At 32.6% G+C, this 25,460-nt stretch overlaps 1 protein-coding gene and 1 pseudogene across 1 annotated transcript; one reads left to right on the plus strand and one right to left on the minus strand.

The window, feature by feature from the left end:
* LOC149513764 (uncharacterized) overlaps positions 1-5,354 on the minus strand; it is a 19,648-nt pseudogene extending 14,294 nt beyond the window's left edge.
* LOC111299748 (uncharacterized) lies at positions 5,040-16,334 on the plus strand. Its single transcript, XM_022895175.2, has 3 exons — positions 5,040-5,562; positions 13,565-13,641; positions 15,333-16,334. The coding sequence occupies exons 1-3, from the start codon at positions 5,353-5,355 to the stop codon at positions 15,970-15,972; spliced, it is 927 nt and encodes a 308-aa protein (XP_022750910.2). The 5' UTR covers positions 5,040-5,352; the 3' UTR covers positions 15,973-16,334.
* Positions 16,335-25,460: the final 9,126 nt, after the last annotated feature.

Here is a 25,460-nt window from a genome sequence, read left to right on the forward strand (position 1 = left end):
TTTGAAAAAATTTAAATTTTTTAAAAATTTGAGATTCTTAGAAAATTTTTAAATTTCATTAATGTTTTTAGAAATTTTTAAAAAGGTTTTAGAATTTCTTAATTTTTTTAAATTTTAGAATTTTTCAGAATTTTGTTAAATTTTTAAAAATTATTTTAGATTTTTTTAAAGTTTGTAAAAATTTTTAGAATTTTTAAGAAAAATTTTAGTATTTTTTAGAATTTTTAAAAATATTTTGGAATTATTTAGAACTTTTTAGAATTTTTTGAAATTTTCTTGTAATGGTTATATGGCATTTATGATGTGAAATTGACTAGATTTTTTTATGGATGTTAATATTTTATTGGATATTCATGTTATGTCAACAAAGTTGACTAGCGGCGTTAATCATTGGTAACAATGTGATAGCAGTATGAAAGTTCAGGTAACAATCTGATAGTTTTATTTCTTTAGGTACCAAACTAATAGAAAATATATAGTTCGGGAGTCATTTTTATATTTAACCCTTTTTTGTTTACAAAACATGTAATCTTTGCTTTGCTTTGATTTCTTTGAAGGAAAAACAACATTTTCTATGGTGGATTTCTTCTACAACATTTCTTAATTCATCATTACATCATTTCAATCTAATGGAAGATGTATGAAATGAAGCATGATAAAAAATTACACCTAAAAAATTATTTGAAGCTCTCACCTAGGGGTTTCATGTCTAGGCCGAGACTTCCTTCCACCATTATTAATGTTTTCTTTGTTTGATTTTCATGCTTTGATTTATTTGTGATGATTGGGATTTTATGTTTAAAAGTTTTTCATCTTGTGATCCTTTGTGATGTATTTTGGTGGATGAAAAATGGTTTCCATTTAGGTAGTTTGTTATGTGTTTGATAAATGTTTTTATTAATAAAATAATTTTATAAATATGTTTTCTAAGTGTTTGATGAAAAATTTTCAAATAAGAAGATAATATTTTAGGAATTTTCTAAATGTTTGATAAAATAAAAATGTGGTCTTTTATCATGTTTTTAAGTGTTAGTAATTAGTATTGGCAATAGGTTAGTACTTGCCATAAGGGAACAAAAATTTCTTTGGTAAGACAATAGGGGCTTTTGGCCTAAGTAGTTTCCATGCTTGGTTGAAACCGTCTTTTCCCTTTTCATTTTGCTTTTATGGTTGTTTTTATGCATGGTTTAATTTACTAAGTGTTTGTAAAATTTTCTTGTTATGTGATCATCATGGTAGTCTAATACCATGTTTAGCATTTAAATGTCATAAGCATTGTCATGCATTATTTTAATACATTGGCTTAGACATTAACCCCTAGTGAAAAAATGAGATTATAGTCTCTTGGCTTGCTTTGAAAACCTATCCAAATGATGGGGGTTTTGGAGCGGTTTAAGAGATCATGAAACCCTAAACCAACTCGAAACCCTAAACTTTTCTGAAACTTTAAACCCTAACCCTAAAAGTCTAACCTTAAAACTGTAAACCCTGATATTAAACCTTAAACTTTCTTAAAACTCAAAACTACTTGAAACCCTAAACTTTTCCAAGACCCTAAACCTACCTAAACCCTAGACTTTTTTGAAATCTCAAGCCTTAGGTAAAAGCTAAACCTAGGTCAAAGCCCAAACCCTAATCAAACATTAAATCTTAGGGCAAACGTGAAACAAAATCAACCCCCCAAAACCAATATTGAAACCAAACCCATTTGGCCTAAAGTTATGCCCAAATTCAAACAATTCATATAATAAATCTTTGATTAAATGAATTATTCCTAAATGCCACCTAAATGATGAGGTATTTAGAAATTTTTTTCATCAAGCATTTTCATACGATCCTTTAATAAAATGTCTAGTAAAATAAAAACAAAATTTCTTTTAAAATATATACACTTTTTTTCCACAAAAAAAGATGAATTTTTAGATGGAAAAGTTGTTCCTAAATCCTGCCTAGGCGTTGAAGAATCCAAGTGATAAGTTTGCATTTAAGATTTTTATTTCAAAATAAGTAAGGTCAAATTCATTAATCATTCATCATTATGCATGACATCAATTTGCATATGTTTTATCTATTTATTTTTAAATAATTGTTTGCATTTATCTTGTCTATTTATTCTTTTTATTTATTACTGTTTATTTATTAATTGTTGCATTACTAGTTTTGCTACATAAAGTGTTTTCTTTTTATCAAAATGATTCTTTCAAAAAAGAAAAAAATGGGCTTTTGTGAAATAAATTAAAACAACATTTTGAGAAAAATAATTTTTGATACTCTACCTCGACGTTAGAGAGTTATTAATAATTATCATCTATAAAAAATGTTATTTTCATTGTAAGGGATTATTATGATGAATTTTAAGCAAAAAATGTTATTTTTAAATTCCCCTCAGATGATAAGGAGTTTTAAGGTCATTCTTTAACCTCAAGTTTTTCATTTTATTCCTAAACCATATTTTTTCTAAAAAAATTGATTTCAAAAGGTAAAGAAAATTATTATTAAATATCAAGTTAAAATCATTTTTATCTAACACCGTAAAAATAGCGTATAATTAATTGGTATCATTTTTAAAATGGGCAATGTGAGGTGTTAATCCTTTCACGCATAATAATACTTACAAACTTAATTCTATTTTAAAGACCAATATTATTATTTTTTTGATAAATTTTAAACTAGTTTTAGGGTTAGGTAAGACTATTCGCACCCCAAAAAACTCTTAATGCACCCCATAAAATTAATCAAATAGAAAATTATTTAAATACCCATTACTTAATTATCTTTTTGTCCTTTATACCTATTATCCGTAAGTTATCGAAAATGTATTTTCGAAAACTTCTTAACTATATTAGAAATTCATTTCTGAAAAGCATTTTAATTATCTAGAATAACATTTTTTGAAGTAATTTTTTACTTTATTTTTTTTGTTATGATCTCTAAATGGATCTGTAATGATTTCTTTGACGTATGCTATGTTTAATTCTAGCAGTAGAAACCTATAATCTTTCAGCCAGGCACTATCTATTCAATAATGTTTGAAACATTTATCAATTCTAACAAACGTGCATTTGAAATGAATTGCTAATTGTGAAGAGTGCTTGTGCAAGTGCCTATTACATCATGTGCAATGAGTTAATCACATTCCATCGCACATGGTATAGCAGCCAATTTGCGGAAGTGCCTTTTAGCAATTTTTCTTAGATGTATGTTTGTTAGAATTACAAAATGTTGCAAATGTTACTGAATGTATAGTGCCTGGTGGTTGAAATATTAGAGGTCCATATTGACGGATTTGTCAGTCTACTAATGACATATGAGGTTATTTTTTATGTATTGAAAAGGTATTTAGTCTTTTTTAATGGCTAAAGGTTATTGTATACCAAAAATATATTTTCGAAAGTTTTTGAAGGATTTTGTAAACAAATGTCCAAAAATTATTAAGAAGTTCAAAAAATATACTTTTGAAAATTCTCAAAGATTTTTGAAATTTTCAGTACATTGAAAAAGTTTCTGAGTATCCATTTCCGAAAACCTTTAATGCATTACGAAAATTCATTTTTGGAAGACTCAAATCATTGCCTTAAATTGCACCCCTAAACTTAAAATCGTAAATCTTTGAAAAGTAAGCACAAAATAAAAAAAAAAGAAAAAAAATGATTCACCTATGTTTTTAAGCTATCTAACATCAAAATCAAGATTGGATCTTGATTTAAGGCTTTTCAAGGGTTTAGGATTTTGGTGAAAAAGAAGAAAGAGGGTGGGGTGTTTGGTTTTTTTAGGAAATTAGTGTTTTAATTTGGGGTGTGAAAAGAAGGGATATGTGTTAATAGTAGTGAGGTGTAAAAAAAGGAAATGGGAGTGTAAATAGTCATTTTCTTTAGAGTTTTATTAAAAATATTGGTGGTAACTTTTTGTTTTAATTTTGATTTGATTTTCAAATTCATTTAACGGTCAAATTTTTGGACTTACATATTGTAACACTTTATAAGACATTTTAAAAAACAAAGTTAAGACTTTTTCTTTCATTATCCCTTTTTATAAAGTAGGCTTAATTTCACTCATGATCTCCAATATTTTACTTACATTCCATTTAAATTCTTAACCTTTATATTGTGTTCCATATGAGTCCTTATTTTTTTTCTTAAATGATGCCACTTAAAACTTATTATTATATAACCAATTTTGTATAATAGGTAACCTATAGCTTACCTTTAAACTTAGGTTAATGCTATGAATAACTTTTAAATTATAATAAAATATTTAATATGATATTTCAATTTTAAAAATCCTTAATATGATATTTGAATTATAAATTTTTATTTAATATGATATTTGAAAAATTATTTATTCCCTATATATCATCATTTGAAATTAATCACATTTAAATATTATATTAAAAATTTTTAAAATTTAAGTATCACATCAAATATTTTATTATAATTTATAAACCATTTATGACACTATTTTGAATGAATATAAAAGCAAATTTAATAAACGTCTAAAATGTTAAGAAATTGAATAGGAGAGAAAAAAAATAGAATTAGGTAAGTTGGAAAGTATAAAAATAATTAATTTATGAATTGTGATTTTTCAAAATTTTTTTTGTGGACAAAAGTGATAATTGAATGAGCTCATATCAATTTATTTTCAAGTTTGGATTTTTAAATTTAATTTTATTTTGACTTCAAATAATTTAAAATTTAGATTGTTTCATATTCAAATAATTATAAATCGAATTGTTTTAAGTTTGGGTTATTTTAAATTTAATAAATTTAATTAATTTTGAAGTAGTTATAATTTGAATCTTTATGTATCAAAAACTTAGATTTTAAAATTTTACATTAGATTAATTTTAAATTTAGATTATTACTAATTGTTTTAAGTTTAGTCTATTTCGAATTCAAATTTTCCTTTGATTGAAATTATTTTGAGTTCAAAATTTTTTTCTACTTTGAATCTTTAAAGTATGGATTAATTCAGGATTCATCTGAAATAGTTCTAAATCAGGATAAATGGAATTCAATCTCAAATCCATTTTTATAGTTTTGTAGATTTTTAATGCAATTTTGTTAATAAACCACTAATTCTTAATTTATTTAAATTCCTTACTCCCAACGTCATTTCCCAATCAAAATCCATCGCTGAAAGAAAGACGTCACAAATACCCAGAGCCCGAGAGGACCAAAACAAAACCTGCGAAATGCATATTCAAAGCAAATAAAAATTGCAAAGGATTTCTTTGAATCACATGGTTTAAACAGCTTAATCCTCCTTCCTTCCCGCGAAAGATCACAGTGATTCTTTTGATATTCAACTCGAATGCTATAGAAATCAAGTACTTTCGAGTGCCGATCCCCCATGGAGGAAGGCGATAAAAGCATTGGTGGTGGTGGGCAAACCTCTTCGAGGGTTTCAGCTGGTTCGCCATCTTGGTTGTGTGCTAGCAGGCAAAGATTCACCATTGAGCTGAGGCCTGGTGAGACCACGATAGTTTCTTGGAAGAGGCTAGTCAAAGATGCTCAAAACTCGTCTCCTCCTTTGACTGCCCGAAAGAATGAAGATTCTCCGGTGAGAATTTTTGGTTCAAGCGCATTTCACTAAATTGCTTGCTTCTACTTCTATATGTTTTTTTTTTCTTTCTAGGATTGCAGTTTGGGACTTTTTTTTTTCCTTTAATTGAAGTTAACATTGCAGCAATGGAATGCGATTAATAATTCTGATAGTATTTTGTTGTAAATTTAATTGGGTCTTTCACATTCATACTTGTAATTGATCTGATACTGTGTTAATAATTTTGGGTTTGCATATTTTGTTGTATGGATAAACTATATGGGTATGCTTGGAGCAACATGTTTTAGGTAAATTTATGGTTCTTCGAAATCAAAACTACTTTGAAGCCCATCAGAGTTTGGATTGAATCAAACTCGTTATTGCTTGGCATTCAGAGAAACTGAAGCTATATAAATAGCTATATTTCAGCAATTGTGGCACAATCCCTTTTAACTATTTGCTTCTCTATTGAAGGAACTAAAATATGGAAACTTCCCTAACTGTCCATGATTTACTGGCTAGATGCTAATTCTTTACACCTATTAGGTTGATAGATTTTATTAGTTGTTTTTAGAGGTATAAATGATAAATCAGTGCTTGCAAGCTACCGGGGTTCAACTCGGGTAAAACTCAAATTTGGCTCAGTCATTATCGAGCTAAGATTGAGCTCGAGCAGCTTGATTTATCGAATAAGCCAAGTTCGAGCATTCTAATGTCTTTGAGTGGCTCGCAAGCCTAATTAAGCTTTTATATTTTAATATATATTTTTTATTATTTTAATTAAAAAATTATTTTTTTTATCCTTATGTGTGTATGTGTGTATAAATGTATATATACATATCAATTCAAGCTCGAGTTTGAACACAAATAATCAAGCTTGAAGTTGAGTATGGAAATCGAGCTTGTTTTTTGTTCGGTAAACGAGCCTAATCGAGCGAGTTTGAGTAACTCAATTTTTATCTTGAGTCGTGTTAGAGTTTAGAAATTAAAACTCAATCAAGTTTGAGCCGAGTTTTGTGCAGCAAGTTTCGAGTTGAGCTCGAGCTTCTCATATATTGACTCAACTCAGCTCAATTAGGCTGAATATCACCTTGGATATCTAACCTTGTAAATTGCAGTTTCTTCCATATCAGCTTATTTTTAAAACATAATCAGATTAATCTTGCATTTATTGTGGTTGTTTTTTGAACTAGAAGAGAATAACTGCTTTGGTTGCCTTTAGCCTGAATATTTATTGGCATATAGAAGGTCTTTGTTTCCTTATTACGGTAGAACTACAATCAGGTTCAGGTTCATGACTTGGAATGTTCTCTAGGATTTCATGGTGATTTTTTAAATTAGGATTATTCAAATAGAATGACCAAACATGCTATACAGAGCTTCCAGTTGTGATTCTATGATTTGGATGGACAATTATATTGTTTAATCTGTGATGATTTTGTAAACTTTTTGCTCTTGATTTTTCTAATCATATTTGTAATAACATTTTTAAGAAAGATCTTGTTTCATTTCAAACATTGCTGTCAATGAACCCACTAATATATTAAAATGAGAACTAACTAATGATTGCTTTCTTGACACAATTTAACCACTAGTGGTTCACTTGATGTTTGTAAAGTTTGGTGTTTGGAAACTGTATATGGTAAAGCTAGGTTTAGCCATCTATAACTTTTGCATGTAATAAGGGCTAATCAATATTCATCATCCTTTCTTCACAATCTTATGTTTAGGGCTGCTTTTATTCCAAGCAATAAGTGCTAATTAGTACTTGATTTTGTGACCTTGGACATAAAAAAGGGAAAATGCAATATCTCTCTAACTTGTTCCATGTAAACAAGAAATTGGACAAATGATTTAATGACTGCTCCTTCCAGTAAAAGTCACATAATCACTACAGCTTTGCATGTTTTCTATTGCATAGACTTCTTAAGATCCCGTTTTAAAATTCGAACTCTAGTTTTTTGCGCTTTGGTGTTGTCCAAGACTAGTTTAATTAGACAGTTGCAGTCCAGATGATTGGGATGTAAGGGTTGTTCAATAAATGACAAGCCAAGCTGGGTCTGGAGTTCGATCTTTTATCCAATGCTTAGATTGCCAAAGAGAGGTAGTCTCAAAGGCTGGTATAAATCTTTGACTTTACTTGTCCAAAATGACAATTAATTATGGCATTGGACTACAAGGTGTTAATATGTGGGCACTTACGTTCATGTGGGAGTTTCTTTATACTTTCCTTACAATTATTCACTTTCAGGAGCCCTTAAAGATAAGAAATTGGTCTCTAATTTAGTTTACCCTCTAAATTCTTTGACAATTTGGTCAAGATGTAACCCTTTTTTTGTTGCTTGGTCCTTTAATCCTGATTAACTTGATATTGCTTGGGTAAGTTTGTGTCAAGGTTGATGTTGGAGTTGTAACATAACTAAAACATGGTGCTTTAGAATGCTTACCATTCTCAAAGATGAATGAGGATTTTAGTCTGAAAATGCTTCTTTAAAAATCATTTATGAAGAGAATAATGGTAAATAAAGCAGTTGGTGGTTATTACAATGTTTGTTTTAGCTAAGTTAATAAATTCTCTTTCAATAATTGTTATGAGAGCCTGTATATGTGGCCTGATATTATTAAATTGAACTTCTAAAAGACTTATCATCTTTTAAATATGTTTAATTATACATTTATAATTGCACATAAGTATAATAAATATACTCTCAAATTGTACATGTATCGTGTCTACCCAGACACTATCATGCATGTAGTTATGGTGTCTATGTTAGTGTGTTGGCATGCTTGTTGCTGCATAAATGAGTCAAGACTACCGTCACTGCATCAGAATTGATTAGAGTTACATGCTTTGCTTGAACCCCTGAACTGGAATTTGATGTACTGCATTTAATTGTTTTTATTTATTTTTTGTTTTAATGGATTTGTTATCCTAAATGTGTTACTACTGATTTACTTTCCCAATGCATTCTCATAAAAGAGTGAAAAATGTTAGATCTCTTCTCTTTTACACTTTTTAATCATGACATTGGCTAAGGAATTAATGCAATTAGTTCTTTTGTTTGCGTGTGCATGTGTGTGTTTAGTGTTTATAACAAATTTATGGGAAAAAAAAAAAAAACTGAGAATGAAGTCTAATTTGCAATGTCAATCACTTTCATAGATGAGAAACATAGAGGGTGAACCGCCTTTCCACCACTTTCATATAATTTAAAGTTTCATCTGTGTGTTTGGAGCAGCATTTAAAGTGAAGTATTTGCCATTTTTTGGACCCTAAAGTGCCAGATAGTTGACCAAAATATTTGGGATTGTTGATACAATCAGCTGTGCAGACAAGATTTCTCTGTTGGAATGATATAAAAAGGGAAATATACTTGGTCAAAACTGTAGAAATTTGATTCTCCTACATTAGTGCAGATCTAATTCTTCTACATTAGTGCAGCTTGATTTCCTAATTTGTTTTGGGAATATTTCTCATTTATTCTTCTGATTTAGTTAATTATTCTAATTGTCAAGTTTTTAGGGATTTGTTTCTCCTTCCTTTTATTATTTTTTGTTTTTCTGTTTCATGTAAGTTGTTTCCTAATAAGGAACTTCACTGTTCCTATTTATTTGATGTTCTCCTTCATTCTAAAAAGAATAAGAAGAAAGAAAGACAATTGTTCTTTAAGTTTCAACATGGTATTAGAGCAAGTCTGCCCGAACCTTTAGATTGTAGCCACATGAGTTTCCGCTATGACTAGCCGGAGTGAGAACTCTTCTTCTGTAGAGATATGGCATTAGAAACGTCACAAAGAGGTGATGCTCCAATAAACCCTTGAAAACAAGTTTGCAACCTTTGGAATTAGTTTACTAGCACAAAAAAGTAATTTCCTAAAGGTGTTAAGTGTTCAACGGGGAAATACACAATCTTGGATTTTTGATTCAGGAGCATTAGATCGCATGACTGGAGATGCATCCTTATTCAACACATATAGACCTTAATATTATAGTTTTGCTATAAAAATTGCTGATGGCTCTCTCTCAAAGGTGGTAGGAACAGGTTCTATTGTAGTTTCAAACGATATAACACTTGACTCTGTCCTCCATGTCCCTAATTTAAGCTGTAATCTACTTTCCATTAATAAGCTTACGAAGGATAGATGTTGTGTCACTAAATTTTTTCCTAACTTATGTGAATTTAAGGAATTGGGCTTGGGGAGGATTATTGGCAGTGCTAGGATGTGTGCAAGGCTCTACCTTCTTTAGGATGATGCACTTGAAAGATCACAAAACTCTTGTACAACCTTAATCTCTATTACCAATAAGGATGACCATATCATGTTATGGTATTACATATTAGGACATCCAAATATTTCATACCTAAAAAGGCTATTTCCCTCATTATTCAATAACATCTCTAAAGATTTTAGTGTGAAATTTGTTAACTTTCCAAGTACACTTGAAATACCTATCCTAGCCTTTCTAATAAATCATCTCAGCCTTTCTTAATGATTCACAGTGACATTTGGGGACCATCAAAAGTTAATAATATCACAAGTTCTAGGTGGTTTGTTACATTCATCGATGATCATACTCGACTCACTTGGGTATTTTTTATGAAAGAAAAATCTGAGGTTAGCCAAATCTTTCAAAACTTCAATAGCATGGTATAAACCCAATTCCAAGCCAAAATCTAATTCCTAAAAACTGACAATAGAAGGGAATAATTCAACTTTATTCTTGGCCCTTACCTTACAAATCATGACATTATCCATCAAAGCTCTTGCGTTGACACTCCACAGCAAAATGGGGTTGTCAAACGCAAAAATAGAGATTTGATAAAAGTGACTAGATCCCTCTTGTTAACTTCCAATGTGCCTAAACATTTTTGGGGAGAAGTCCTCATTGTAACTTATTTGGTTAACCGAATGCCTTCTTGAGTTCTTGGCTTTAATACACCTTGTCAAACTCTCTTTGCTCCTACCCACAAACTTAGTTGATCTCTTCCATTCCCATCAAACTCTTTGGCTGCATTGCCTTTGTTCATATTAGCCAACAAAACCGTAGCAAGCTTGATCCCAAAGTCTTAAAATGCATCTTCCTTGGTTATTCCCCAAACCAAAAGGGCTATCGATGTTACTCACCCATAACAAAATAATTCTATAGCTCTATGGATGTCACCTTCTTTGAGAATCTTCCATAGTACAACAAGAATGATGTTCAAGGAGAGAATACTACTCAGGAATATCAATTCTTAGCTATTGACTTGCCAATTTCCCAACCAGCCCCTTCAAAACCAGATGCCCAACTAGATTCCCAACCAGCCCCAGATTCCCAACTAGCCCATTCAAAACTAGATTCTCAACCTGCCCAACATATCAGCCATGCAGATTTTGAAACCCAACCTGTTTAGACAACTGTTGACTCTTCAAACCCTAAGCTTATATAAGAAAAAACAAAAGAACTGATAGTCTATTCAAGGAAACAAAAACCGTAGGAAGAAGTGGACAACTGTACACGCCAAGCACTAAAAATCAACCTGATCTGAGTCTTTAAGAACCTGAAACTAACATAGCTAATGTCCCTATTGAATTTGAAACAGAAACTTGTGAGCTAGTTGATGACCTTGCAATCCTATTGCATTAAGAAAAGTTGTGAGATCATGCATCTGCTACCCTATTTGCAAGTATATTTCATATGAAAGGTTAAATCCAAACTTTCGAGCCTTTACTACTAATCTTGACAATGATTAGGAAGCTCTCAATGAACTAGGTTGGAAGGTAGCAGTTCTTGAAGAAATCAATGCACTAGAGAAGAATGGGGCACAGGAAATTTTAGATTTGCTCAAAGGGAAAAACCAGGTTGGATGTAAGCGGATCTTCACAATAAAGCACAATGTAGATGGAAGTATAAATAGTTTCAAAGCTAGACTTGTTGCAAAAGGGTTCACTCAATCTTATGGGATAGACCATGAGGAGGCATTTGCTCCAGTTGCCAAACTTAATTCAATCACAGTTCTATTATCACTAGCAGCCAACTTGAGTTGGCCTTTTCACCAACTTGATATAAAAAATACATTCTTAAATGGTGACTTGAAGGAGGATGTCTACATGGATGACTTGGAGGAAGATGTCTACATGGAAATTCCTCCTGGTTTTGAAGGGCAAGACAACATGGGCAAAGTATGCAAACTTCGAAAGTCTTTGTATGGACTTAAACAGTTTCCTCAAGCTTGGCTTGAACGGTTGAAGAGTTATGGATTCCTTCAATGTCAATTTGATAATATTATGTTTTTTAAGTTCACTAATGAAAGACAAGGAGTCATTCTTATTGGTTATATGGATGACATCATAATCACTAGAGGCCACAAGGAAGGAATGGATGATTTGAAGAAACTTCTTGCAAAGGAGTTTAAAATGAAGGACCTGGGGTTCCTTAAATATTTCCTTGGGATGGAAGTGGCTCGGTCTAAGAATGGAATATCAGTGTCTCAACATAAGTATGTACTTGATCTACTCAAAGAAATCGACATGATTGGATGCAAACCTACTGATACACCCATGGACTCAACTAATAAAATTGGAAGTGAAGATGGAAGTTCTCTCACGGACAAAGGGCGATACCAAAGACTAGTTGGGAAGCTTATTTACCTCTCCTATACATGACCTGATATTGGGTTTACAGTAAGGATAGTGAGTAGATACATGAATAATCCAACCAAGGAGCACCTCAAGGCTGTTTATCGCATCCTACAATACTTAAAGAAGAGTCCCGATGAAGGTCTATACTTTAAAAAGTCAATGGACAAGGCAGTCGAGGTGTACATAGATGCTGACTGGGTTGGATCAATAACAGATAGAAGGTCTACTACTGGATATTGCACTTATGTTTGGGGCAATTTGGTCACTTGGAGAGGTAAAAAGCAATCTGTTGTAGCTAAGAGCAATGCTGAGGCTGAGTTTAAAGCAATGTCCCATGGTATTTGTGAAAGAATTTGGTTGATGAGGTTAATTGGAGAATTAAAAGTTAAGACTGTGACATCTATGACACTGCTCTGTGACAATAAAGCTACTATAAGTATTGCCAAAAATCTTGTTTATCATGATAGGACCAAGCACATAGAGTTGGATCGACATTTCATAAAGGAAAGGATAGAAAATGGATCGATCAAACTGGCCTATACCCCTACAAGTTCTCAAATTGTAGATATTCTGACTAAAGCTCTTCCTAGAAGCATCTTTGATAGATTGAGCTGGGTATGATTAACATTCATAACCCAGCTTAAGAGGGAGTGTAGAAATCTGATTCTTCTACATTAGTGCAGATCTAATTCTTCTACATTAGTGCAGCTTGATTTCCTAATTTATTTGGGGAATATTTCTCATTTATTCTTTTGATTTTGTTAATTATTCTGATTTTCAAGTTTTTAGGGATTTGTTTCTCTTTCGTTTTATTATTTATTATTTATTTGTTTCATGTAATTTGTTTCCTAATAAGGAACTTCACTGTTCCTATTTATTTGATGTACTCCTTCATTCTGAAAAGAATAATAAGAAAGAAGGACAGTTGTTCTCTAAGTTCTCAACAAAAACTCTTATCTCATTTCTTTTGTCCTTTTCTTTTTTGGAGGTCTCAATTTTTTCCCCTTAAAATAGACACGAGTTTATTGTTAATTTTTCTTTTATATCCCTTGGTGTCTTATAAATTACAACTAAAAGACAAAATAAACTTATTATTGAGGGTAAAGAAAGAATCTTGTCAAAGTCAAATACCTTTATTTCTGTTTCTTTATCATATTGCAAGTTGGATTTTGGCCCTTGCCTTTGTACCAAGAATTAACAGCCCATCCGTAGGTCAAACAATTTGTTATGATTCAATTGGCTTCTCTTTCTTGCTTGTGCTTTTGCTAGCTTATTTAGATTATATCTTTGCAATGGCACTTTTTTTTTCATTGCATTACAGGTGGTTTTCATCTATTCTAAGATCTCAGAAGTGTTTAAATGATCACTAAAAATGTTAATTTTCTATTATTATGCAGGATGAATGTTTTCAAGACAACAAGTCAACAGTTAAACAGAATGGGTTACTTGTAAACTCTGAGAAATTGGAATGCGTGTGAGTTTTTTTCCCTATTTAAGTCATTCCTCTTTATATGCTTGTTTTTGGTATATTAGATAGGGGATAGGGATGAGGATGGTGGGACCCGAACTCCTACCTTACATGTCTTCCTAAGCCTTCTTAACCACTAGGTCAAGAAGCTGAAGACTGCATTTGGAAAGTAAATTCCTTTTCTACCAACTTTCTCTCAGCTCTTTTCTCCGTGGGTTAGCAGTTGTTTTATCACTCTAGTATTCAACAATTTAGATCTCACAATACAGTGAGGTAAACTTGTTTTTATATTGGAGGAACCTCTAAAGCAAATATATTTCAAAGTGGAGGGATTTCAAAGTTGTAACTAGACACTTTATTTCTTCTACTGCTCAATACCCTTTTGCTTTAAAGAACTCTTCTGTTCTAATCTAAATAGGAATAGAACCTTCTTTAAGTGCTACTGGACCCTGAATATGGAAAAAAATATTAAACCAAAAGGAGGTTGAAGATGGGAATTATAAAACAGACTGATGAAAGTACCTGATTAGGAGAGTGATGAATTACCCTGATGGTGCCCTGCCAATTTTGATACCAGGTTGCGGAGAAAAGCAAATAAACTTGCCACTCTAAGGAACTCACACCAAAATGATTCAAAGTTAAAAGGAAAATATCTCCTCTAAAACACAATGCTATGAATTTTAAGTTTGAATTTTCAGTACAATGAATCGAAAATAATTACCAGACATGCAATAACCCTTCAGGAATAGGTGATGGTCAAAATTAAATTTTTACAAAATAGCCAAGTGGAGCACTTTCCAGGTGTTGAAATGGAAGAGACACATAAAATGCTGGATTCTGCCTGAATCCATAATTCCTAAGAACTCCAATTCATGATTTAGAAACTGGACTTATGAAGCTTTCCAAGTATGTATGGCTTGGGTTTTGCAGGCTTGCAAATTGGCACTGTTTTGAGATTGAATTTTAAGCAAAATTCTGCACTATGGTGGCTTGATTTGAATCATGAAATTCCAACTCTGTTTTCATCAATATGGGTGCTTTCATGTCATAATTTAAATGTCTAGACTTAGAACCATGGCATAGAAAGGTGCCTTGGTATTTCATGGAGCTAGGTGAAAACTGACAATAAAGATCCGTAAGGAAGATGGAACTCACTCACATGCCCGGTTGGTACCCAAATAAGGGAAATGTCATATATAAAATTTAGTTGTAAATGAATATCTTGTTAACAATTACTCCCACAACTTTAAGTGTTATAGGACATTATATATTATCTGTATACATGTGGGAGTCTTGAAAGTGGAACTTTCCTTCAACCTTCATTCTCCAACACCTTGTTTACAATACTTTAAAAGAGAATTTAGTGCTTAAGCTGGAGAAAGCTGGAACAATAAATTTCCATGCATTGGCTGTTTTTGTTGTTGTCATATAGCATATGCTAGGCTCTCGTACGCTTAAAACTCTTTTTCTTAGGAGTAATATTTTATCTTTAATTTTTTTTCAATTAAACCATGAGCTAATAAAAGCAGAACTTTAGTCTTGTCAGTATGAGCTATTATTTTGAGCATGTAATCACTGATTCGAGAAGCATACTTGTTTTTGGTTGCTGATTTTAATAGTTATTCGTGTCTTACTTTTTGTTTGAGAAAGTTGATTGTGGATTTGACTCCCTTTAATGATATAATGTTTTGGTCCAGAAATGAGCCTGTATTGTCAGTTGCTCAACAATCAAGAAAACGGAGTAAAAATATGGCCAAAGGTCAAGGAGAGAAAGTTGATGTTCATGTGCCCAGTAAACATGCGAAAGTGGAACATGGGAGGCTAAATTTTGCTGCAACAAAGGCACTGCTTGAAGGGCAAACTTCTGCTCTCCTGCAGGACATAGCTGCTAATAGTAAACATGATCAGAAATTGCATAACCTGTTGAGTTCTCCAATAAGATCTTGTATTAAGAAACCTGCTTACGCTGGAACTATGTCTGAGCATTATTCAGACACAGGAATCTCAAATAATGATGCTTCTATATCTCCACTAAATTCAAAGGATGCTAACAAATCTAGGAGCGTAACCATCCACTCTATGGATAAAGGAAATAATACAAACTCTGTTGCAACACATCAGAAGTATCTGGATAAAAATTCTTGTAAACAACTTGAGTCTCAAGTGAGAAAATTGATGACTGATAATGTTGAGGTGGGAATTTCCACCGAAGTAGAACAGAGGGAGAAGAGGGTAACATGTGGTGAACTGCCAGATCTTAACCTTCCTTTTTATCCAGTGCAACCAGAGGTAAGCAATTGTATCTCCAAATTTCAACCAGAATATATGTGGACCTGATCTTATTTTGTCAATTGTCACAATAAGTGGTCATGAGTAATTCAATTTTAAGGTCATTTCCTTCTGTGAAGTGTCTCTGTTTTTGGTATAACTGATTCATATTTATAGTTTAGAATTAAATTATTGTAATTAGTTGTCTTTATAGGTTAGAATCCCTTTATCTCATTCCATGATTTGATGAATTACTTCCTGTAACGACGAATGTATCTACATCTTACCTAGTCTGTAATAGTGGATGGCTTTGGCATTGTCTTTAGTGTTGATGCAACTGGTGGAGTTACTAGTGCTCAAATGTTGACAATAATTAATAACATTCCAAACCCCTTATCTATTGCTTAATAAATTTGAACTTTCAAGCGGTACTGCTTGTGGGGCAACTTGCTTGATAGTGTGTTTTGTGGTCTAAGACTTGATTAAGTTCCATTTCCTATACTCATACTTGACTGGAGGATATACTTGATCTCGCCTTTACTAATTGAATATTGACTGAAAATTTAGCTTAATCAAGTTTAAGCACAAGTTTCAAAGTTGGACTGAAATCTATATGGGTATGCAAAATTATAGATTGAGTACAAAATAAATTAGTAAAAGTTCTTTAGCATTGATGCAACCGGTGCAGGTACTGGTGCTTAAATCTCGGCAATAATTAAGAACATTTCGAGCTCCTTATCTATTGCTTAATAAATTTGAACTTGCCATTATTACTGCATTTTGGAGTCTGCTTGATCGAGTTGACATGACTTGATTGTGTCATTGTCTATACGCCTTCTTGACCGGAGGAGATATTTGATCTCACCTTGACTAAATGAAAATTGACTGAAAATTTAACTGGATCAGGTTTAAGCACAAGATTAAATTTGGACTGAAATCTATATGGGTATGTAAAATTATAGGATGAGTACAAAATAAATTGGTAATAGTTCTTTTGTATTGATGCAACTGATGCAGTTATGAGTGCTCAAATCTTTGCCATAATTAAGAGCATTCCAAGCTCCTTATCTTTAGCTTAATAAATTTGAACTCGCCAGCAGTACTGCATTGTGGGGTAATCTTGCTTGATCGAGTTGACATGGTGAGCTTGGTGGCTAAAACTGAGCGCTATTTTCTGTACTAATACTTCACTTGAGGATGTAGAAAACTTAAAAAATAATTGTTTTTTGTTACTGTAAAATTTTTTATTAGGAAATTACTTACATGAAACAAAAAACAAAAATAATAAAAGGAAAAAGAATTATTTTATTCTAAAATAAAAATAAATTCCTAAAAACTTGATGATCAAAATAATTGACTAAAACAGAAGACTAAATGAGAAATATTTTCAAAATAAACTAAGAAACCAAGTTGCACTAATGAAGGAGAATTAGATTTGTAGTAGTGTGGAAGAATTAGATTTTTATACTCCCTTTTCAAGTTGGGTTATGAATGCTAATCATACCTAGCTTGGATTTCAATTCGTCAAAGATGCTTTTAGGAAGAGCTATAGTCATAATATTTGCAATTTGAGAACTTGATGGAATATAGGCCAGTTTGATCAACCCATTTTCTATCTTTTTTTTTAGGAAATGTTGATCCAGCTCTATGTGCTTGATCTTATCATGATAAGTAAGATTTTTGGTAATACTTATAGTAGCCTTCTTGTCATAGAACAGTATCATAGATGTTACAATTTGAGCTTTTAATTCTCTAAATAACTTCAATAGCCAAATTTCGTCATAAATATCACAAATATAATGTGACATTGCTCTAAACTTAGCCTCAACATTGCTTCTAGTTACAATAGCTTACTTTTTACTTCTCCAAGTGACCAAATTGCCCTAAACATAAGGGCAATATCAAGTAGTAGACCTTTTATCTATTATTGATTCAACCTAGTTAGCATATATGTAGACCTCGACTGCCTTATCTATTGACTTCTTAAAATATAAACTTTCACCATAACTCTTTTTTAAATACCGTAAGACGCAATAAACAATATTGAGCTGTTCTTTGGTTGGATGTATTTACTCATCATCCCTACTATAAACTCGATATCAGATCGTGTATGGAAAAAGTAAATAAGCTTCCTAACTAGTCTACGGTATTACCTTTTGTTTATGAAAGAGTTTTCATTTTCACTTCCAATTTTATTAATTGAGTCAATGGGTGTATCCGCAGGTTTGCATTCATTTATGTTGATTTTTTTAATAGATCAAGTACATATTTACACTAAGACACTAATATTTCATTCTTAAACCGAGCTACTTCCATTCTAAGGAAATATTTAAGGAACCCCAAGTCTTTTATTGCAAACTCTTTTGCAAGAAGTTTTTTCAAATCATTTATTCTTTTCTTGTGGTCTTTAGTGATTATGATATCATTCATATAAACAATAAGAATAACTCTTTTTTCTTTATTAGTGAACTTAATAGACATAGTATGGTCAATTTGACATTGAAGGAATCTATACCTCTTCACTGTCTCAATTAATCGTTCAAACCAAGCCCGAGGAGATTGTTCAAGTTCATACAAAGGTTTTCGGAGTTTGCATGCTTTGCCTATGTTGTCTTGCCTTTCGAAACTAGGAAAAATTTTCATGTAGAGATCATTTTCTAAGTCACCATTTAAGAATGCATTTGTGATGTGAAGTTGACAGAGAAGCCAATCCAAGTTGGCTGCTAGTGACAATAGAACTCTCATTGGATTGAGTTTGGCTACTAAAGTAAATGTCTTCTTATAGTCTATCCTATAAATTGAGTGAACCCATTTGCATCAAGTTTAGCTTTAAACTTGTTTATATTTCTATCTATATTGTGCTTTATTGTGAAAATCCACTTACATCAAACTAGGTTTTTCCCTTTAGGCAAATATGAAAATTTTCATGTTCCATTCTTCTCTAGTGTCTTGATTTTTTCAAGAACTACTGCCTTTCAATCTAGTTCATTGAGGGCTTCCTAAATATTTTTTAAAATTTATACATTGTCAAGATTAATAATGAAGGCTTAAAAGTTTGGATTTAACTTTTCACATAAGATGTACTTATAGATAGGGTACTGAGTGCATGATCTCACACTTTTTCTTAATGCAATAGGAATGTTAAGGTCATTAGTTAAATCATAAGTTTCAATTTCAGATTCAATAGAGACATTACTTGTGTTAGTTTCAAGTTCTTATAAGCTCGGATCAAGTTGGTTTTTAGTTTTTACCTGTGCACAGTTATTCACTTCTTCTTGCATTTTTTGCTTTCTTGAGTAGACTATCAGTTCTTTTATTTTTTTTTCTTACATAACCTTAGGGTTTATAGAGTCAAGAGTTGTCTAAATGAGTTCGGTTTTAAAATCTGCATGATTGATAAGTTGGGTAGTTTGGGAATCTAGTTTTGAAAGACTAGTAAGGAATTTGTTTTTGAAGGGGTTGGTTGAGAAATTAGAGGGGCTGGTTGGGAAATTGGCAAGTCCACAGCTAAGAATTGATATTCTTGAGTAGTATTTTCCCTTTGAATATCATTCTTGCTGTAGTATGAAAGATTCTCAAAGAATATGACATTTATAGAGCTATAAATTTTTTTTTTTTGTGATGGTGAGTAACATCTATAGCCCTTTTGGTTTAAGGGTTAACCAAGGAAGATGCATTTTAAGGCTTTGGGATCAAGCTTGCTGTGATTTTGTTGGCTAATATGAACAAAGGCAATGTAGCTAAAAAGTTTGATGAAAATGGTAGAGATCAACTGAGTTTGTGGCTTGAAAGTAAAAAGAGTTTGATAAGGTGTTTTAAAGTCAAGAACTTTAAGAGGCATTTGGTTAATCAAATAAGTTTAGAGAGAAAGCTTTTCTCTAAAAATGTTTAGGCATATTAAAAGTCAATAAGAGAGATCTGTTCACTTTTATCAAATGTTTGTTTTTGTGTTTAGCAACTCCATTTTGCTGTGGAGTGTCAATGCAAGAGCTTTTATGGATAATGACATGATTGGTAAGGTAAGGGTCAAGAATAGAGTTAAAGTATTCTTTTTCATTGTCAATTTTTAGGACTTAGATTTTGGCTTGGAATTGGGTTTGTACTATGCTATTAAAGTTTTGAAAGATTTGACCAATCTCGAATTTTTTTTATAAAGAATACCTAAGTGAGTCGAGTATGATCATCGATGAATATAACAAACTACTTAAAACCTGTGATATTGTTAACTTTTGATGATCTCCAAATGTCATTATGATTCATTGAGAAAGGTTGAGATGATTTATAATAAAGGTTAAGGTTAGTATTTCGAATGTACGTGAAAAGTTGACAAATTTTACCCTAAAAATCTTAAGAGATTTTATTGAATAATAAGAGAAATAGCTTTTTTAGGTATAAAATATTTGGATGCCCTAGTCTGTAATGTCATAACATGATAAGGTCATCTTTACTAATACTAAAAACTAAGGCTGTACAAAAGTTTTATGGTCTCTTAAGTGCATCATCTTGAAGAAAGTAAAGCCCTGCACACATCTTAGCATTGCCAATAATCCTCCTGAGCCTAATTCCTGAAATTCACGCAAGTTGAGAAAAAATTTAGTGACACAACATCTATCTTTTGTAAGCTTACTGATAGAAAGTAGTTATAGTTTTAATTAGGGACATGGAGGACAGAGTTGAGTGTTATGTATTTTGAAACTACAATAGAACCTATTACTACCACTTTTAAGAGAAAGCCATCAGTAATTTTTATAGTAGAACTATCAAAGCAAGGTCTATATATGTTGAATAAGGATGCATCTCCAATAATGTAATCTGATGCTCTAGAATCATCAATCCAAGATTGTGTATTTTCTCGTTGAACACTTAAGGCATTAAAAAAATTACTTTTTTGTGCTAGAAAACTAATTCCAAAGATTGTGAACTTGTTTTGAAGGGTTTGTTGGAGCATCACCTTTTTGTAACTTTCCTCACGCCATACTTTTGTAGAAGAAGAGTTATCACTCCTGCTGGCCATAAAGGAAACTCATGTGGTTATAGTCAATGATTCAAGTCAACTTGTTCTAATACAATGTAAAAACTTAAAGAACAATTGTTCATTTTTCTTCTTATTTTTAGAATGAAAGAGTACATCAAAATAAATAGGAACAGTGCAGTTCCTTATTAGTGTCATAACGTCTAGATCCGGGGATCTATCGCTAGACATTGACTTAGAGGGAGTCGCCACCAATCTTTTTTATCTAGGTGTGATTGGCCACCTAAAGAATCTGTCCTTTCAGGGAACACCTAAGCTTGAGGGTCCCTAAAAGAATAGGTTCAGGTCTGCTAACCAGAACAAAGTTCGGGAGTTCGGTTACGTGTGAGGAAGGTTGTAGCACCCTCACAACGCCCATCAAAAGATGGTACCAGCTTAAATTTGTGTTATCCAAAAGCCTTAAAATTTTACCAAGTAATTAGTTGTTGGAAATTATTCTCAATTGACTCTAATACTTTTAGCAGAAAATTGAGAAAATTCCCTCACCTCAGGAGTATGCAAGAAAAACTACTGTTTCACTTGCAGGGGCTCCGTCGTCGGATTTATTAAAGAAAAAACAAAATCATCCAATTAATTATTGGAAATTATTCTCAATTAACTCTAATACTTTTAGCAGAAAATTGAGAAAATTCCCTCACCTCAAGAGTATGCAAGAAAAACTACTGTTTCACTTGCAGAGGCTCCGTCGTCGGATTTATTAAAAAAAATACAAAATCATCCAATTAATTATTGGAAATTATTCTCAATTGACTCTAATACTTTTAGCAGAAAATTGAGAAAATTCCCTCACCTCAAGAGTATGCAAGAAAAACTACTGTTTCACTTGTAGAGGCTCCGTCGTCGGATTAATTAAAGAAAAAAGAGAAAAAAAAAATCAAGATCAAAATCAAAGTCAAATAAAAAAAAATTCAAAAAAAAAAAAAAAAAAAAAAAACCTGGAGCGGCTCGGGTTGCGGCTCGGCTCGGCTCGGCTCAAGGAAGAGAAAACGGCTCGGAGAAGCGGCTCGGGAAGAACGGCTCGGCTCGGCTCGGCTCGGAGGGGGGCTGGGCACGCGCGGGTCAGAATCGGGTCGACGCTCGGGTCGGGTCGGGTTCGGCAAAACGCGCGGATCCTCTGATTAACTTAAAGCCAAAACGACGTCGTTTTGGGAGGGTATAAAAGGCACCTTCCTCCGTTTTTCGGCAGAACGCTCCTCTCCCCTCTCTCTCTTCCTTCCCTTTTCTCTCCCTTCTCTCTAAAAAACCGAAGAACTCCGGTGGAAGATTCACCGGATTTTGGAAATTTTCGCCGGAATCTGGGTTTTTTCGCCGGAAGTTGGCCGGAAATTCACCGGTTTCTGGGATTCTTTGCCGGTTTCTGGGATTCTTCGCCGGAAACTGGGCAGTTCGCCGGAAACTTCAATGTTGGCCGGAATTTTAGCCGGAAACTTCAAGGTTGGCCGGAAAATTCAACCGGAAACTGGAATTTTCCAGAAACTCCCAGAAAAAAAAAATTTCGAAAAATCCCCAAAAAAATTTCTGATAATTTCTGGAACTCTCCTAAACCTTTTCCTAGCCTTCTATACTCTTCCCTACGCCTTTGCTTCTCAAATCAGTAGCTCTAGCTGACTGTTTTCTGTGTGTTCTTGACTGTTCCAGGGGGGTCCCTTTTATAGGGATTGATCAGGAGTTTCTGATCAATCCCAATTCCTCTTTGGACGGAAATTCAGTCTTTGAATCCAATTGGACTCTTCTGATTGAATTCCCCTTCAGAGTGGGAGTCTTCAACTTTGAATCCTAGCCCTCCAAAATAAAAATTAAAATAAAATTAAAAAAAAATCTAGATAATTGGAAAGATAAATCAAAAGATAAAAAATTTTCAAATAATATCTGAAAATCAGAAAAAATCAGAACAGATAATTAAAAAAAGATAAGAATAATAATATAATAATAATATATAACTATATACATATAAATCTAATCTAATAAAAAAAAATATATATATATAATAATAATAATAATAAAATACATAAAATACAAAAGAAGAAAAAGAAAAAAAAAATACAGGATTGAATTGGGCCTTACCCGTTTGGGCCAGGCCCAATTGATCTGGGCCCGGACCCAATTGGGTGTCTACAGCTGCCCCTCTTTGCACATTTTCTGTGAAACAGAAATTGTGCAAAGACGTAGACACCCAATCAAAATTCAACTCAACATTTTTATTTTTTGATTTTTTTTTTTTTTTTAAAAATTTTTGTTTTTTTTGTTTTTTTGTTTTTTTGTTTTTTTGTTTTTGTTTTTTTTTGTTTTGTTTTGTTTTTTTTTTTTTTGCCGAAGCTCCTCTAAACAGAGACTCAACGACTTTTGAAAGTAAATTGCTCCTCTAAACAGAGGCAACGGACTTTGGAAAGTAAATTGCTCCTCTCAACAGAGGCACCACGACTTTGGAAAAGTAAATTGCTCCTCTCAACAGAGGCACCACGACTTTGAAAAGTAAATTGCTCCTCTAAACAGAGGCACCACGACTTTGGAAAAATAAATTGCTCCTCTAAACAGAGGCACCACGACTTTGAAAAGTAAATTGCTCCTCTAAACAGAGGCACCACGACTTTGGAAAAATAAATTGCTCCTCTAAACAGAGGCACCACGACTTTTGAAAAGTAAATTGCTCCTCTAAACAGAGGCAACGGAACTTTGAAAAATAAATTGCTCCTCTAAACAGAGGCACCACGACTTTTGAAAAGTAAATTGCTCCTCTAAACAGAGGCAACGGAACTTTGAAAAATAAATTGCTCCTCTAAACAGAGGCAACGAACTTTGAAAAAGTAAATACTCCTAGACGATCATGTCCGAAGGAGTTGAAAGTTGTGTTTGAAGGGATTTCAGGAGATTATGCCCAAAGGTCTTATAAATCAACCCCGATACCAAGAGAGATCCTATTTCAAGGATTAGGAACTTACCTGACAAGTTTCTTCTCAAACTTGCAAAGTCTTTTTATATCTGTCTTTTTCATGTGGGATGTTGGAACACCCCTGCTTCTTGAATTTATACACTATATTCTCCTGAAAGTAGTGTATGCTGTGCAAATGCATATGAATTTCAATGCATGCTATGCAAATGTTGACCAATTAATTCATGTTCAATGTATGGTACTCAAGTTTTTCAAGCTCTTTTTTTATTTCTTGGGTGTCAAGCCCTTTGATTTTTCAGGATCCAATTGCACTGCTCTTCTAAGATTGAACCAGTGTAGCTCTCAATTGTCTTTTCCACTCACATTCTTCCTTGTTCAGTTTCTCAATACTCCGGAATAAGCTTCATCAATCGATCATCCCTTGACCATCATCCATGAATTTCTCAGCACTAGCAAATTTCAAAACAAATTTCATCCACCATCACTGGGTCCTTGTCTCAGCATCAATCATTCCAAAACAAATTCTGTCCACTGATTGTTCCCACCATTCGACCAATTCATCCTTGTACTCATCACTTGGTTGTATCGCTTTTCAAGATTTGCCCCATCATATTCTCTATTTGGTCACATCATACATCCTTCTAAATCATCTCTTTTAGGTTTCTACCATTTCTTCATCATCTTAGATTTCTTTTCAAATGAATGCAAGACTCTTTTAAGCGCATATTCATTCATTCATTATCATTTCAATTCTTGACAAATACCATGCAATCAAGCATTTTCTCAATTCATTCTAGGGGTGAAACAATGAGAGAACGCAAGGTGAATTATGGTAAAGATAATCAATGAAGATCTGTTTTGGTACAAAACAAATGGGAAAGGAAATAAATTGGATGTCATTGAGATGGATGGTATGTTCAAATGATGAATATTCAGACAATTCTCAACATTAATCTAGGATTCTTTTTCAAAAACTCATTCCATTTACAGTTGAAGTCATCTTGAGCTTGTCGAACTTTGCCCCAGTCTTTGAGGGATCTTCAGATGTCTTTGACCTTTCATTCATGTGAGCCATTTGCCCTGGATCTTTTTTTCTACCAAGATCACCCTTTCAGGTTTTCAATTTGAATCTCTTTTTTTCATTTTCTCATTTTTTCCTTTTTTTTCTATTTTTTTCTTTTTTTTTCATCATCTTCTTTTTTTCTCATTTTTCATCCATTGTTGATATCTTTCATACATCCAACTTTAGAGCAATGTAGCATGATTTCATTGCTTCATCATGAGCATACATTCGCTCAACATATGATCATTCAAGTTGAGTATTCACACTTGATCCAAATGGACTTTTCAAGGTTGTAACGTAGGCCAAGGGGAAGGGTCATAAAAGAAATGGATATAATAGGCTCAAAACATGTATTAAAAAGGTTCAAAACCAAAGGATCATTTGATGCAGCTTGGCATTTTGCCCCCACATCATTTCACTACTTTTTTCTTTCATCACACAAAGGATTCTCATTACTTTGCCCCAAGTCATGTGTGGCATTTGTTTTTTCTTTTTTTTTCATTTTTGAGACCTTTTGTGGTGTTTTTTTTTTTTTTTTCTCTTTTTTTTTTTTTTTTTTTTTTCAAAAATTA

The sequence above is a fragment of the Durio zibethinus genome, chromosome 18 (genome assembly GCF_047325235.1).
Source record: "Durio zibethinus cultivar Kanyao isolate XHJ-2024 chromosome 18, ASM4732523v1, whole genome shotgun sequence".
In the NCBI taxonomy this organism is placed as follows: Eukaryota; Viridiplantae; Streptophyta; class Magnoliopsida; order Malvales; family Malvaceae; genus Durio; species Durio zibethinus.

Coding starts and splice junctions, on each gene's coding strand:
- LOC111299748 (XM_022895175.2), top strand. CDS start 5,353: ATGGAGGAAGGCGATAAAAGCATTGGTGGTGGTGGGCAAACCTCTTCG. Junction 5,563..13,564: donor GAAAGAATGAAGATTCTCCG/GTGAGAATTTTT, acceptor ATTATTATGCAG/GATGAATGTTTTCAAGACAA. Junction 13,642..15,332: donor TCTGAGAAATTGGAATGCGT/GTGAGTTTTTTT, acceptor GTTTTGGTCCAG/AAATGAGCCTGTATTGTCAG.